This window comes from Otolemur garnettii, unplaced genomic scaffold (assembly GCF_000181295.1).
Source record: "Otolemur garnettii isolate 467f Iridium unplaced genomic scaffold, OtoGar3 scaffold00093, whole genome shotgun sequence".
Lineage (NCBI taxonomy): Eukaryota > Metazoa > Chordata > Mammalia > Primates > Galagidae > Otolemur > Otolemur garnettii.
In genome coordinates this window covers 393660-409578 of record NW_003852488.1, presented here as the reverse complement: position 1 = coordinate 409578, position 15919 = coordinate 393660, and the positions used below count along the sequence as shown (strand labels likewise).

The window sequence follows — 15919 nt, the reverse complement described above, 5'->3', positions numbered from 1 at the left end:
GAGTAGATTCTCATCCGTGCAGTTTCCAAAGTTTCTTCAAGAATACAGAAGGCTTGGGGCCAAAACCATATGACGGTCATGTCCCCAAGAGGTCAAACATTCTAGGATATGGATTTAGATAAATTAATGGAGGACAGCTCGGTGACAGGTTATTAAAGAAATATTCTGGATGTGCAAATGCTGTTCGAAGCTATTCTGAGAAACAGAATATTGGACAGGATGGTCTCTAGGTCTAATCCTCCAAATGTCAGTGGCAAAGAAGACAGTCATTTATTAAGCCGTGAGAACACAAATTGAAATTTCCTACTTCTGACTGAGTCAATCATGCATTTTTTTAAACAAAAAAAGTAGCCATTTTACTTCCCTGTGCTTCAGTTTTCCTCTCCTTAAAGTACAAAAACAGTTCCGATTTATAACACTCTGGAGCTATAAAGAAGAAAATGGTTATAATCCAAAAGTAAGATTGCCTTTTATAGCAAAAGATACTGTAGAAGTCATCTGGTTATACAGACCTTTCATTTGGCAAATGAGGAGACCAAGGCCAAAGCCAACATGCCATCTGCTAAACCAAGATTTGAGCATCTTGGCTTTCAGTCCTAAGTATTATATCTAATATAAGGTACCTCCTAATACTGAAGCATTTCTGTAGTATTTAATAGTATACCACGCATGTTCTCAGCTATTAATCTCACAGTGGGTAGGATTCATCATCATAATATTAGGTAGGATTATTCTCATCAGAGAGGTTAGGTGAGTTCCATAAGATTGCACAGCTAGTAAGTGGTAAGATCTGAGCTCAGGCTGTCTGGCTTCAGGTTTCATGCTTTTAACTACTCCAGTATCTTGCCTCTTTTGTTATTAGGGAAAGAGCCTAACAGAGTGATGAATTTTAATTTTTCTCTTAAAGATAGAAAAGGATTAAATGGTGATTAAATCATATGCATTAAAAGGAGTGTGCAGGAACCCTTTGATAGGTTGTGATAAAGAACTTCACTGTTCTTCCTCTGGCTTGAGAAGATCCTTAGGGTTTTGAATTTTTTCTCTGTAACATGTGTTACTCCTAAGCTATTGGTAGGTCCATCTAATAGCTTTGCAGAGGACCATGGTAATGGATAGTGACACAATAATCATTAAGCAAAAGTAAATTAGGAGAAGATTGTTAGAAAATGTAGGCCATACAAATGGTTTAAGCTATAAAGTAACCTGAGGCAGGGCCTTGTGGTGGAACTAACAGACAGTGCCCACTCTAGACAGCTAGTTGCTTTTGCGACTGAGAAGAAGTTATCTTTAGCTGGAGCTCTTCATTTTTCCCTGTGAGCTCTGCATATGTTTTTTTAAAAAATGGTATCAGTATCCAATGATTGCAATAAAATAAATTGCCATTGTCCCTAGCTCTGCTTATTTTCTGCACTTGGACAACAGATTTAGTCCAGCGGGGAATGTCTAAACTGTTATGAAAACAAAGTGTTGCCCTTGCAACTTGTATGATTACCAATTTTTCATTTCCTGACTGATCTTTCAGTGGATGTGAAAATAACACACAGCTTTCTTTAAAACTGGGCAGCCTGCAGATTATAATTTTTAAAGGTAATGAATCATTTGTTAAGTGTTACAAAAGAGGTGGGTACTATGTTTCCTTCAACACATAGACAGTAGATTCTTTTATTTCTGATTAATGGAGAAATGGCCATCCTATGTTGTACCAAATCTTAAAGAACAGTCTGAACTAAAGAATAACGTGAGGAAATTTCATCTAAAAAATTGTATTAAAAGGGGAGCTTTATATGGAAACAGGCATGGATTTAATACTTCTTCTGGATGCTATAATAAAATATTTCATTAGTCTTTTAGGAATGGAGGGCAGATGGATATTCAACTGACACTCTGCATAGAAACCAGAGACTGAACATTTTATTAATTTTATCAGTTGCATGGTACCAACTTGAATGGAAACCAAAGATTGAAGTTTTATTCATTTTATCTGTTCCCTTATGAGGGGAAAGGATTAACTGTAACTGTTCTTTATCTGAATTTCTGATATCTGAAATGGAAACTATTCTAGACTGTGTAGCCTTTAAACCATCTCTCATCTTCATGTTTATTTTAGCTAGTGATGTAGTTTTTCCTATCAAAGCAAATTAATTATTTAAGGGAAAAAATTGGAATTCTTCGTGTCTGTTTTTAATGTATGATTTTTGGAAGCCAAAAATTCCACTGTGCTATTGCCTCATTAAGTAAGTATTGCCCCCATTAGATAGATACATACACTGAATGTTTCAGGACATGTTGAAATGAGGAATTCTATTTTCCTCATGTACCAAGTTAGATTATTATCTGGTTAGCTTTCCTAAGGGGCTAGAATTAGTGAAAGTCGTAAAAGTGGAATTGGGGTTTCCAAAAGTGAGACATTTCACCCAAGGGATGGTTTTTGACACTGTGGCTGGAACCAATGGGCTAGAATAATAAAACTCCATTCAGAAAGTAACAGGGAAAGCTACCAACTGACTTTCTTATACCAGTTCATGGCACTTGTAAATATGCAAATGAAATTAAAGATTCACAGATTATTTTTAGCAAGGTGTTAGTTCCAGTGGCCTGGAAATTTTTCTCTCAGGTATTGATACTCTGTAACCCTTGAGAATTCAATTACATATAATCAGACGTTTCTCTCCTTACAGCTCCACGGGGCATGATAATATGCCCTTCATACAAACTAGGGGAAAAAAACCTCTGTACTGGTCGATACCCATCTACCTCTGTACATTCATTATAAACCATTTGTTCTCAGACATTAAAATATATCAGAATCACATGGAACGTGTGTTTAAACAGAGTTCGTGGGGCGGTGCCTGTGGCTCAAAGGAGTAAGGCACTGGCTCCTTATGCCGAAGGGGGGCCGGGTCAAGCCCAGCCCCGGCCAAAAACTGCAAAAAAAAAACAAAAACAGAGTTTGTAGGGCCCTCCCTAAGTTTCCAAATCAGGATTCGGGCTATCTGGGGTGGGGTCCAAGAATGTGAATTTCTTTCTTTTTTTATTTTTAGAGACAGGGTTTCATTTTATCCCCCAGGCTAGTGCAGCGCAGCAGTGGGATCATAGCTCACTGTAACTCCTGGGCTCTAGAAATACTCCTGCCTCGGCCTTCTGAGTAGCCGGCACTACAAGTGTGTGCCACCATGCCCAGCTAGTGAAAATTTGCATTTCTAACACATTCTCAGGTGCTGTTGATGCTGCTGGTCTGAGGACTACACTTTGAGAAGCAATGCCTCCGAGAAGGCAAGGGATAGTAAGCTGAACAAGTTATTTTCACCGTCAACCCAAATAACTTTCTGTTTGGAAAACAGAAGTTTTCCAAAAGCAAATGGCATTTATTTGGGAATAGGACACTGCAATGGGACTGTGTGCCATTGTAAACTATGTGTGTACTGAAGGAGGTAGAGGAAGATAAAAGTTTTCAAAGGGAAAATGAGGAAGCTTACATAACGACTTTGAGATAATTATCCCTGGCTATAAGAATTGGTAACAAGGGTAGGACCAGTCTGAGGTTGGACAGGCAGTTGCTGGGCAAATATCCTTGAAGAAGTATTTTTTATGTAAGGTTGTGGTGGCCTTTGTGCAAGACTGCAGTTTTTTCCAGAGTCTTTTGTGATAGTTTTTAATCAGGCATTCAGGCATGAAAACCCTCACTTCAAGGCCTTCCTTGGCTCTTTTTCTAGGGTTTTGTTTTTTGTGTTTTTAACACTTCATTGTGATGATGACATTTTTCCTATCACATAATTGATCTTCTGTGTCAAATTGCCACTTGAAAAAAATTACCATTTAAAAAAAATTTCCATTGTAGAAATGGTCTTGTTTTGGCTTTAAAAGAACTATTATTTGTACTGTTTGATCTTTTGGTCTTTCAGCACTGGCACTTAGCCAGCCTTGCTTAATATAAATCAGTAACTTACGTGCATACAATTTTTAAGTACATTTTAAAAAAATTTTTAATTGACATGTAATTATATATTTATGAGGATGTGGATGTTTTAATACATGTACACAGTGTGGAATAGTTAAATTAAGCTAATTAATACACCTCACTTAATGTTTTCTATAGTGAGACATTCAGAATTTACTCTTAACACTTTTGAAATATATATTATTATATTAATAACTACAGTCAACATGCTGGGCAAGTAGGTCTCAAAAACTTATTCCTCATATCTAACTGAGACTGTACCTTTTGACCAGTGTCTTCCCATTCCCATCCCCACCCCTGCCTTGCCCCCAGCCTCTGGTAACGTTTTTAGGTTTCACTGAAGTGTCAAAGTGAGATCCTATACATACCATTTTCAGATCTGTCTCATATGGTTGGGCTGGTTGCAGAAGGAAATGTAGCTAAGGGGTTAGGTGGGAACAAATCTAGCCTGTACCGAACTCAATAAGCCTTATATCCAGTTAGGAGCTGCAGCTTTCTACCCGGAGAAAGGGACACCTTTTCTAATTCACACAAACTCTAAACACTTTCCACTGAAAGGGAGTAAATTCTTTGCATTAAACGCTAAACCTCTTGTTCTTAGAATGACTATCGGAAACTTTCCATGCAATGCAAAGACTTTGTAGTTGGTGTGCTGGATCTCTGCCGAGACTCAGAAGAGGTAGAAGCCATTCTGAACGGAGATCTGGAATCAGCAGAGCCCCTGGAAGTGCACAGGCATAAAGCTTCATTGAGTCGTGTCAAACTTGCCATTAAGTATGAAGTCAAAAAGGTGAGTGTGCCTCTTTTCATCCAGCACCATGTTAAAATAAACATGTGATATCAACTACGCCATAATCCCAGGGAAATTTTTAAAATAAAAGTAGATACTATTGATAATTTTTTTTTTCTTCATGAAAGAGATTAGGTGAAGAATCATAGTAAAGTTCCAAGTTAAATGTCTAACTTCTGATCCCTCCCACTTTTACCCATTGTGGGATCTTAGATAAGTTATAAATATTTAAATTTGTTTCCTCATATAAAAGGAGGACAATATCTTTTAGCTATCTCAGAGTTTTAGTGACAGTCAAATAGATTAAGATAGACAAAAGCACTCTGTAAACCATTAATTACAGTATAATTAATAATGATATTTGTTACTTGTAAATATTTTTTGAGGCACTGTTACATACATGCCTATGTTAGTCCTTGCAGCAAGCCTATGCTACTCTTTGTTTTAGCTGTAAATGAGGTAAGATATATGATGAGATTTTCTATTCTACAAGGAAACTGAGGTTTGTCAAGTTTACTAACACGTCTAAGGTCACACAGCTATGGAGTTGGTCTCATAGGTGTCAGAGATAAAAATGATTTTTTACTCAAAACTGCTATGTGTATCCATTTTCTAACATGTATGGGGCTTTTAAATAATTCATGAAAATTATAGTTAAGATATTTCACAATAGTAAAAATCTCAGTCATGTAGAATACAGCAGTTTATACATGTTAGATTTTTTTTTTCACTTTGAGAGGAGCTGACAAATCACAAAGAAGTAAGCTATTATTGAAACTAGATCTTAGGCAGCGCCTGTGGCTCAAAGGAGTAGGGTGCTGGCCCCATAAGCTGGAGGTGGTGGGTTCAAACCCAGGCCCAGCCAGAAGCTGCAAAAAAAAAAAAAATGTATAAAACTAGATCTGGTTTTATGGACTGGTCAATCTACACACAGCCAAATCTTGTGTCCTGCCTGTAATGTGGCATGGTCCTAGAGCCTGCCTGCTGGGGTTCATGTCCTGATGTCACTATACTTTTCCTGTGTGACTGTGGGCAAGTCACCTAACCATCTAAGCCTTGGTCTGCCCATTAGTAAAGTAAGGACAATAATAGTGCCTACTTACTCAGTTCTTTGAGGATTGCATGAGATAAAGCATGTAATTAGCACAGATGAGGTGACACAGTGATTGTTTAACAGGTATTAGCTAGTAACATTTATACATTATGAAAATTCACACTCAGAATGATGACTCTTAAGCAAGTTCCGTCTTCAGTCATCAGAGAAAGTTATCATTGTACTGGTGCCAGTCTTTAGTAGCAGATTATCTCCACTTTAAGCAAGAAGGAATTCAGTAAGGGATGTTGGGAGTGTTCACAGAATCCTAAAGAGAGGTAGAAGAACAAGCTTATCTAAGCTGTGCTTCCAGAAACCTCACCCAGAACTAGACCTAGAACTGACCTGGGAAGGGAGTTTCTATGATTTTGCCTCTGCTGCAGATAGCCAACTCTCCTATATCAGCTGAAAGGATGCTGTCAGTCATAACCTGTTATCACATGACCCTGTTCACTGGTCCAAATGCCTGTGATCAGTAGAACCTAGGTCAGTGTTTGAACTCAGCAACAAGTGAAGATGGGCAAATCTCTCTCTTTCTCTCTCTCTCTACACACACACCCTATTCTACTAAAATGTAGAGAACTTTCACATGCAGTGTTTACAAGATTTTTGATCAGCCATCAATGACAGATCTCCCCTCTACTTACTAAGAAAGTCAACTGAGAAGATTCTTAGCAAAGATTGAAATAAAATAACTTTTAGGCCAGGTGAGGTGGCTCACACTTAGCACTCTGGGAGGTTGAGGCGGATGTATCACCTGAGCTCAGGCATTTGATACCAGCCTGAGCAAGAGTGAGACCCCATCTCTACTAAAAATAGAAAAACCAGACAGGCATGAGGTAAGCACCTGTAGTCCCAGCTACTTGGGAGGCTGAGGCAAGAGGATCTCTTAGACCTAGAAGTTTGAAGTTGTTGTGAGCTATGATGCCATTGGCACTCTACCAGAGTAACAGAGACTCTGTCTCAAAAATAAATAAATAAATAAACAAAATAACTTTGGAAGGAAATTATCAATTATAAGATAATTAAATTGGCTAGACTTGACCTACACTCTCAAAGCATTCTTGCTAGTTGAAGTTTTGCTGTATTGAGGGAAAAAGATAATTTTGAACAAGATTGATAGTAAACCATTTTTTAATGTAAACCAATTTTGAACAAGATTGATAGTAAACCATTTTTTAGAAAACTGTCTGGACATATATTCACAGATCTTGCAATATGTATCTCTTCCCTTTGACATCTAAGAGGAGAGAATTTATTTCAGTTGTCACTGTTTTTTTTATCATTGCTTTAAAAGTGTCATATTAGCCAAGATAGCTCATCTATGGATGCATTTCTGTTAACCAAACTGTCTTGAAAAGGGAATGTCTTCCTGCATGTTAACTTTAAATAAATTGGTGTGTAGGTTACAATGTATGAAGTGTCATTAATAATAAATTTGCTGTCAGTCAACCGCCAGAAAGCCAAAAAAACCCCAAAAAACAGTATTTAGAATTGAAGAATATTTAGGAGTTTGTGTGGTAGACCACATTAATTATTTAAAAAAAAAAAGGATAGAGTGGAAGATGAAATTTGATTTGTGGAAAATGGGTACAAGAAAATTAACTTTTAGGCAAAAACGCTAATTTTGTCCATTTGAATAATTGATTATATAACCTGCAAAACATTTTGAGTTATAATTTTGACTGTATTTCTATCCTGCTCTGTGATATGAAGCTTCACATCAATCATCTTGACTCCAATAGAAATAACAAGATCTCTACCTGCTTCAGAGTGAGCTATACCTATTGTGAGAAAATTTCGACAGAAGATACTAGAACTTGGTAGACTATTGAATCTGAGCACCTGGGCTCTTGAGAAAGAGCAGGAAAAGATTTTCTGAGTTCTTCCTGCCTGCTCTCCTATGTCCTCCATAGTGGGATTAGGTTTAACTGTAGAAAATTCACCTGAAAAAGAGACTTGTAGCAATCAAAAATAGAAAATTCATTGTGTATCTACTTTCTGTGTAGGAAGAATGCAGGGAAAGGCCAGAATTTGACAAAGGCAATGAAAGAGTATTAAATACTCTGCAGAGACTTTGGGTTGCAAACACTGGCCTGCACAGCCTGGAGTCCTGTGCTGTGTGGCCTTTTGTCCTGATCTGTGCTCAGGCATAAAGAGATAAGAGATGATTTTGCACTTGGCGAGTTCAAAAATCCAGAAAACTCATACAGTGTTTTTGGTTTATATTTCACAATACAATGAGCATTAAAAATACTCGGATTGCTTAGTTTTTATTCACAAGAATATTTTATTTTAAATTTTGGCTCTAACAGTGTCATTGAAAACAAAAAAACAAGTGTTTCTACCATGTTTTTGCACAGCATATTCCCATGAAGATTGTTCTTCTAAAGGCTGATTTCATGAAGAGAAGAGTGTAACATGAAGTTTTTCTTAAAGTTAAAAATTGATTATTTTCTATAACCTTCCCTGATTGGTGGTTCAGTTTAAAATCTATTAGTCGTCTAGCAGGAAAAATAGTAGGTAGTGAATGCCATGGTAGTTTCATTTCATTGAAAGACTGATATCAAACATCCTCCCTTTTCAATCAGAAAACCTCAAATAAGGGTATTATTTTTGTGATGACTTCAATTTGCTGGTCCAGTGAAGTTGGTAAATAGCATACAAACTTTATCCAGCCGGCCATGGCTGGTACGGTAACATAAGACTTTTTTTTTTAGGAGGTAAAACAGTTTTAAGTGATAAAGGTGACTTAACCCTATTTTCAAGTCATTGGAAAGAGCAAAACTCATCTCTCGGAGGGATTAGCGTTTTTGCCTTCACCTGGTATTATTGTATTGGTTTTACTATCTTTTTAAAAATGCCCATGTGTACTTGAATTAGGATTTTAAATCATTGAAGGAAAATAGGTTTGTGTGAATTAAAAGGGATCAACAGAACCCATGAGGTGATATTATCTCAAATAAGAAAAGACTAGAATTAGTAGAATAAGAAATATACCTGTTAAGCTGAATTTTAAAGTGTGACTGCAGTCACCACAATTTTGGCTAGTATTTAACATACAGTAAGTGTTTCCCCTAGACTATAAAACTTACAACAAGTCAAAGATTGATCAACCCATGTGTTCCATGTGAACACAATTGATTTCCATCAAGTATTTGAAGCTCTGCAATCTTTATACAGATGTGATTGATGCCATAAAGCACATCTTCAAATTTAAACATTAGCTTAGGGACAAAGAGCAGGAAAAGGGAGCTATACTGTAACACTAGCATTTCTGGTCCTCAAGAGTTTAAATCCTAGAAAAGACTAGCATCTTAATCCACATGTGTTGTTATAACACAATACCTGAGACTGGATAAGAACTAAACGTTATTGGGTGGCACCTGTGGCTCAGTGGGTAGGGCGCTGAGCCCATATATTGAGGGTGACAGGTTCGAACCTGACCCCAGCCAAACTGCAACAAACAAAATAGCTGGGTGTTTTAGTCACAACTACTCGGGAGGGTGAGACAAGAGAATTGCCTAAGCCCAAGAGATGGAGGTTGCTGTGAGCTGTGATGCCACAGCACTCTACCAAGGGTGACAAAGTGAGACTCTGTCTCTAAGAAAAACAAAACAGGGTGGCGCCTGTGGCTCAGGGAGTAGGGTGCTGGCCCTGTATACTGAGGGTGGTGGGTTCAAACCCAGCCCTGGCCAAACTGCAACAAAAAAATAGCTGGGTGCCTGTAGTCCCAGCTACTTGGGAGGCTGAGGCAAGAGAATCACCTAAGCCCAGGAGTTGGAGGTTGCTGTGAGCTGTGATGCCACAGTACTCTACCAAGGGTGAAAGGGTGATAAAGTAAGACTCTGTCTCTAAAAAAAAAAAAAAGAAGAAGAAGAAGAAGAAGAAGAACAAAACTTTATTTTCTCATAGTTCTAGAAACTGGGATGTCCAAGATCAAGGCACTGGCAGGTTTGGTTTTCTGGTGAGGACTGTATCCTTCAGAGGGGAGAAATGCTATGTCTTCACATGGCAGAAGAACAAGCTAGCCAAAAGCTATGTGAAGCCTCTTTTATAAGGGTCTTTATACCATTAACAAGGGTATAAAGGGGATAGTCCTTATAGTCTGAGGACTCTGGAAAGCCCCACCTCTTAATACCATCACATTGGTGACACCATTTTGGAGAGGACACACAAAACGGAATTTGCTCATCAACCCATATGGACACACACCTACCTGCCTCTTAACTTCATGAGGATTTTGCATCATGCAGAAACCCTTGACCTATTTAAAAAAAAAAAAGTGCATGGCTTACTTCTCAAGTGGTAATCTGATTTGATGTCATTACCTGCTCCTCCTCAGTTTTGTCTGAATGCACTGTTACCTGTCCTGAGACTAGCCTGGCTGCAGTCACCAGGGATACCTTTTATTTGCACCCGTCCAACTTCCCATATATGCAGATCTTCCGAGACATTTAGATCAACATTCAAATTAAGACTAGTTTACATTCTGATTATGTCTCTTGGCAAGCATTCTGAGTTCAAGTCTCCTGTTATAAGAACTTATTTTGCATTTATTCAGAGCTGCTTACTATGTGCCCTAGAACAATGACTGCTTATTACTTAATTTCAACACTGGTACTCACATTTTTATCTTTTTGTACTGATTGCTCAATACAGTACCTGGCTCCTAAGAGGAGCTTTAGACATTTTGATGAGTGAATGAAGAAATGAGATGCACATTCAGGAACTGTGGAGGGAGGGCAGACACAGGAAGGAAATGATTCAAATCAGTACAGGGACAGAAGTGGAAATTTGGAGAAGTTCTCAACCTGAGTCCAAAAAAGTTGGCACATAAACCTAAGACGTCTTCAGCTTTGATTGTATCCACACATTTTATAAACAGTTCAAGTAAGGACTGCACTGGTTTGTGACATATTGTTTTCAAAAATCGGAACCTTGGGAAAGTGACAAAACCTTGGTTTGGAGGAAAAATCGAATATATATGTAGCAACTAGCAATGACTATTCAGCATCAGGACCTGAGATTTTTTTAAACTGAATTAAAAGGAATTTCCAAGATAATATATATGTCTTATTAGGCTGCTGTAACAAAGTACCAACAGATAATAAACAACAGATATTTATTTCTCACAGTTCTGGAGACTGGAAGTCTGAGATTAGGATGGTCATGTTCTGGTGAAGGCTGTCCTGAGAGACTTCTCATTGTACCCTCACAAGGTGAAAACGAGCTCAAGATTTCTCTGGGGTCTCTTTCAGAGGAGCACTAATCCCATTCATGAGCGCCCCACCCTCATGACCTACTTAGCTCCCAAAGCCTCCCCTCCCAGTACTATGACAGTGAGGATTAGGATTTCAACATATGAATTTTGGAGGAACACAAACATTCACAATATGCTTTTCCACATTGAATCATCAAATCAGAAAAGATAGCATCTTCTTTGTAGTACTTGAACTCCCTCCACATATACATGCAAGAACATTCTTCATTGTTGGTTTGTCCATTCAATTTAAGGCAGAAAGTTTGTCATTTTGACCAAGTTTGGTAACTTGGTGACTTCATTAGGTTCTTTTGTTATATCATAGAAAATGACTTTAAGATTCTTAAAATACATAAACACTAAAGACTAAAAATTATGAATAATATGACAGAGCAGGTAGTAAAGCAAAAATCTTATCCCACCCAAACTACCAGTTTCAAATCTAAATATCACTAATGTCTTCTTACCACCTCTGTCAAGGGGGGAAATTTTTTTTTTTTTTTTTTTTGAAGTTTTTGGCCAGGGCTGGGTTTGAACCCACCACCTCTGGTATATGGGGCTGGCACCCTACTCCTTGAGCCACAGGCACTGCCCAAGGGGGGAAATTCTGGCAGGGGCAGCTGCCAGAGTTGTCATGTGGACTTCCATGTCAGAGGAGGGGTGTTGCATGCTGGGGGCAGGAATGGGGATAAGAGAGAAATCGTGTCTCCATTGCCTATTCTGAGAGATGAGACTTTTTAAAAAATTAAAATTGCTGATGGAGGGGGAAGGGTTGGGTGATATAAAAAGAATTGCTGATAGGAAAGTGTATGAGTAAGAGGAAACTTGCCCATTTCTTTGTAGGTGTGCTTTTGATAAATAGCCAAATCAATTGAGGAATTTCCTGGAGTTGCTAAGAATCATTAGGATCATTAACTAGAACTTGACTAAAGAGGACTCCTTTGATAAATGGGAACCTTAGCTGTTCTCCTTGGCTCCCAGAATTCCCAAAAACATTTCACGGGAGGTACTTCCTAATAGCTTCACTGTTAACTGTTCATTGTTTTTTAGAAGATAACGATACCTTGATTTTTGTGTTGCTAAGAACTTTTAAAAAATATGTTGCACTCATAATTGATTTTTGAATAACCCTTATTAATTACTGAGCTTGGATGAACTGCACATGGCCATTGGAAAAAAGCCTGTCTAGCTACAAATGGACACCTTTTCCCCTAGGGGCCTTTAATCTTTACGTGGACCTCCCTACAGATAGCTTCTGGGCCTGAATAAGGACAGGGTCTTAAAGAAATCTCAGTTCCTCTAAAAGAGGCAGACAGATGACTTAGCCAAATCGAATGGGGAAAAAAAAAATCAAATGGCTGGGCTGAATAAGTATAATTTGCTCATTTTTCATGATTAGAGCTGTAATTATTAAAGAACTGCTGAAGATAAATGTTTGTGTTCTTTTGACCTTTTGATAGAGGAAGCAATAAAAGAGAATAGATTACTGAAATATAATAGGAGGGAAGTAGCATTTCTCGCCAGTTCCTGGAAGCAGTGCCAGTGTGGACCCGGCATAATACCTGCAAGTTTATTGACTTTTTTCTAAATCTTCTGCAGATTTGCAGTAATAGTACGTACATATGTATGGAGCACATTGTGTATATATTTTTCATACATGTAGCATGTTAGGTTTTGCTCAGGAAACTTAACATATTTCTCTTTTGGTGATAGTCTACAATAAACCAAATGACATTTTTTCTTTTCCATTTTGAACTGAATGTGAGTAAGCTGGAAGACAGCAAGGTGGGACACATTTTCACAAAAGAAACCTCATGTCACCCAGATCCTACAGAGGGGAAAATAACAGGAAGGCAAAAAATAAAGACATTACCAAAGCCTTCCAGTGCCTATATTCTGGAAAAATATCCATTAATACCTTTAGGATGCACATGTATTCAGTAGTTGAACTGTTTGTTGACAATGGTATGATAATCTACTCCCCCCCCACTTCTCTAACACTCTCTCTCTCACCCCATTCTCCCCTAACAGTTTGTGGCTCACCCCAACTGCCAGCAGCAGCTTTTGACAATCTGGTATGAGAACCTCTCCGGCCTGCGGGAACAGACCATAGCTATCAAGTGTCTAGTTGTGCTGGTCGTGGCCTTGGGCCTTCCGTTCCTCGCCATTGGCTACTGGATTGCACCTTGCAGCAGGGTACTGGCTTTCTATACCTGTTTTCTATGTAATTGGCATACCAGGTGCCTTTGGGATGAAAAAGTTAAAAGCTTGATACTTAAGGCTCTTATCATTTTTACTCTGAATGTTCATTGACTCAAGAACACAGATTCTGCTTTTTAATGACTGAATCAATGCAAATAAAGATGAAAAAAGATCTGGTACTAGTGAGATAGATCATATTTGCAGGCATAAAATACTTAGGCTTTTAAGATAAAATCCCCACAGCAGACAGAGAGGAGAAAAAGCACTAGTGCCTATTTTATTGACAGCTTAATAAGTCAAATGTCTACTGGGCTGGCTGTGGAAGGAGAGGGGAATAGACAGCCCCACTGCATTAGTACCAAGAAACAGTTAACCTGGGAACTAGATGAGCAACTCATTTGGACCTGCCAGAGAATCTAAGGCTGAGTGTGTTAAGCACAGTTGAGAACAGTGGTGTTATCCACAGTCTTCAGGAAAGTGCATGGTGGGTTCCCTCAGCCCTTCGTTTCTTCAGAAGTTTCAAAAAAGTACAGAATTTGCGTTTGGGGGTTTTGAGTATTTTAGACTGTTTATTTAGTTTTGCTTAGATCATTTTTTTAGTACCTTTATTCTCCTCTCAACTTGCAAGTATGGAGTCATTTTGGTTGTGCCTGAGAGATCCCTTAAACAAGACCTGTGATCCTAACAGAATCTGTATTAGGTTACTAAAGGGCACTGCCAGAGAGAAGGAGCTGCTCTGAAATCCTTTAATCCTGTTTTTATACTCTGAAATCTGGTTTTGTTTAAGTCAGAGGTAGTTTCAGGCAAAATGAGTCAAGGCCACTTATAAATGATCCTGGAAATCTGTCAACTCTCTGGCTCAGCAGTCTCCCTGGCAGAGTCCTGCTTAGTAGGCGCCATATATATATATGCAAGACCATCCATCTGTGTCACTTCATTGTTGAGTTGCCCATGCAATTTAAGGAAGAAAGTTTGTCATTTTGATTAAGTTGGATGACTTGATTAAGTTCTTTAGTTACGTATCATGGAAAACTATTTTAAAATTCTATAAATACATAAACACTAAAGACTAAAAACTATAAACCATATATGAGGGCATTCAATACAGCAAAAATCATGTCTCACCCAAGTAATTTTGCTTTCTGGCAGAAAAAAATTGGAAGGTTCAGGTTTAGAAGTGTTTGTCTCTTAGGGCAGCTTAGTGAAAACAATAGATTAAGTTCAAAGTACGCATTTTGGGGTCTGCATGTGAGCCCTGTGATTGGTGAGCTCTGTTGAGCAGAAAAGGAAAACTTGAGAATTGAACTATTTCTGAGCCCATGTTGACGCTTGCTGTATACCACTTATCTTATGATAAAGGCAACATAACTAGAACTCTACATGTACATCCCATTTTAAAAATAGGCATGCTGTTTTCTTTTCATGTTATTTAAAGTTTTAAAAGGTTGACCTTTAGGAGAAACAGACTTGGCAACTACCAAGAAGTCTGTACGTGCTGTGGATATACTCCAAACATGCCCTCTTTCTGGCTGTACAACAGCAGAGTGACGTGTCAATGTGTTGTTATATTCCTATGTTTAATTTGGAAGATGTGACATTTGTCCATGTGCATTTGTGTTCAATCCCAGAAATACTTGACATTCTTTGGTCTTTTTTTGACATCAAATTAAGATTCTGAACCTTCAAAATATTTGTTTGAAGTTACAACCTTAGTGTGAACCTCAATACTTTTTAAGGTCACAGGTTGAGTTAAAAACCAGGGTCTGTGTATGTAGAATAGAGAATTTACTTGATAAACCTCCCACCAGGGGCCTAATTCTTGGACTGTGGAAGCCCTTGGGATAGGAGGAATTGTTTTCAATTTTTATTAGAACATGCCCCTCCCCTTTTTTTGAAACAGAGTCTCACTTAGTCACCCTTGGTAGAGTGCTGTGGCATCATAGCTCACAGCAACCTCAAATTCTTGGACTCAAACTATCCTCTTGCCTTAGCCTCCCAAGTAGCTGGGACTACAGGTGCCTGCCATAATGCCCAACTATTATTAGAGATGGGATATCACTTTTGTTCAGGCTGATCTCAAACTCCTGAGCTCACGCAATCTACCTGCCTCAGCCTCCCAGAGTGCTGGGATTACAGGTGTGAGCCACCACTCCCAGCCTAGAACATGGCACTTTTAAGGATATTATATCGCAAGGGATTTTTAAGAAGTCACCTTAAAATAATTATAAACTGAACTTTGAAAGTGCTTTTTTACATGATTTTTCAAACTCAGAGATGACTTTTAATTAAGTTAACCTACTTAGAGATTTTAATTATTTTGTATCTCCCTCTTCTTATGGGAGTATTAGCAGATAAAATATCTTGATTCTAATATTTTTCTGCTTTTTTATAGCATAGAAGATATAACTTGATTTTGGAATATTTTAAACTGTGAACTAAAATTTACTTCTGTAGTAGTAACATTTTTAACCTTCGAAGGGTTTTTAATGTCCTATGTGAGTCTGAAAAATCATCATAACTTTTCAATTACAAAGCAATAAAGAATTAGATGGTAAAAAATTTTAGAATCTTTTCCTCGACCCTAAAAACCTTGACTTCACAGTCTTTCATGTA

The 15919-nt window shown here is 38.1% G+C and overlaps 1 protein-coding gene across 2 annotated transcripts in view; it reads left to right on the top strand.

Moving 5' to 3' along the window:
- TRPC3 (transient receptor potential cation channel subfamily C member 3) overlaps nucleotides 1-15919 on the top strand; it is a 64086-nt gene that overhangs the window by 22462 nt on the left and 25705 nt on the right. The window contains exons 3-4 of one of the 2 annotated variants that reach the window (XM_003795514.3): nucleotides 4560-4748; nucleotides 13136-13300. In XM_003795514.3, coding sequence (XP_003795562.1) covers nucleotides 4560-4748; nucleotides 13136-13300 — 354 coding nt within the window. The remainder of the gene's footprint in view (nucleotides 1-4559; nucleotides 4749-13135; nucleotides 13301-15919) is intronic. The other variant, XM_023516575.1, reaches the window with a different exon arrangement.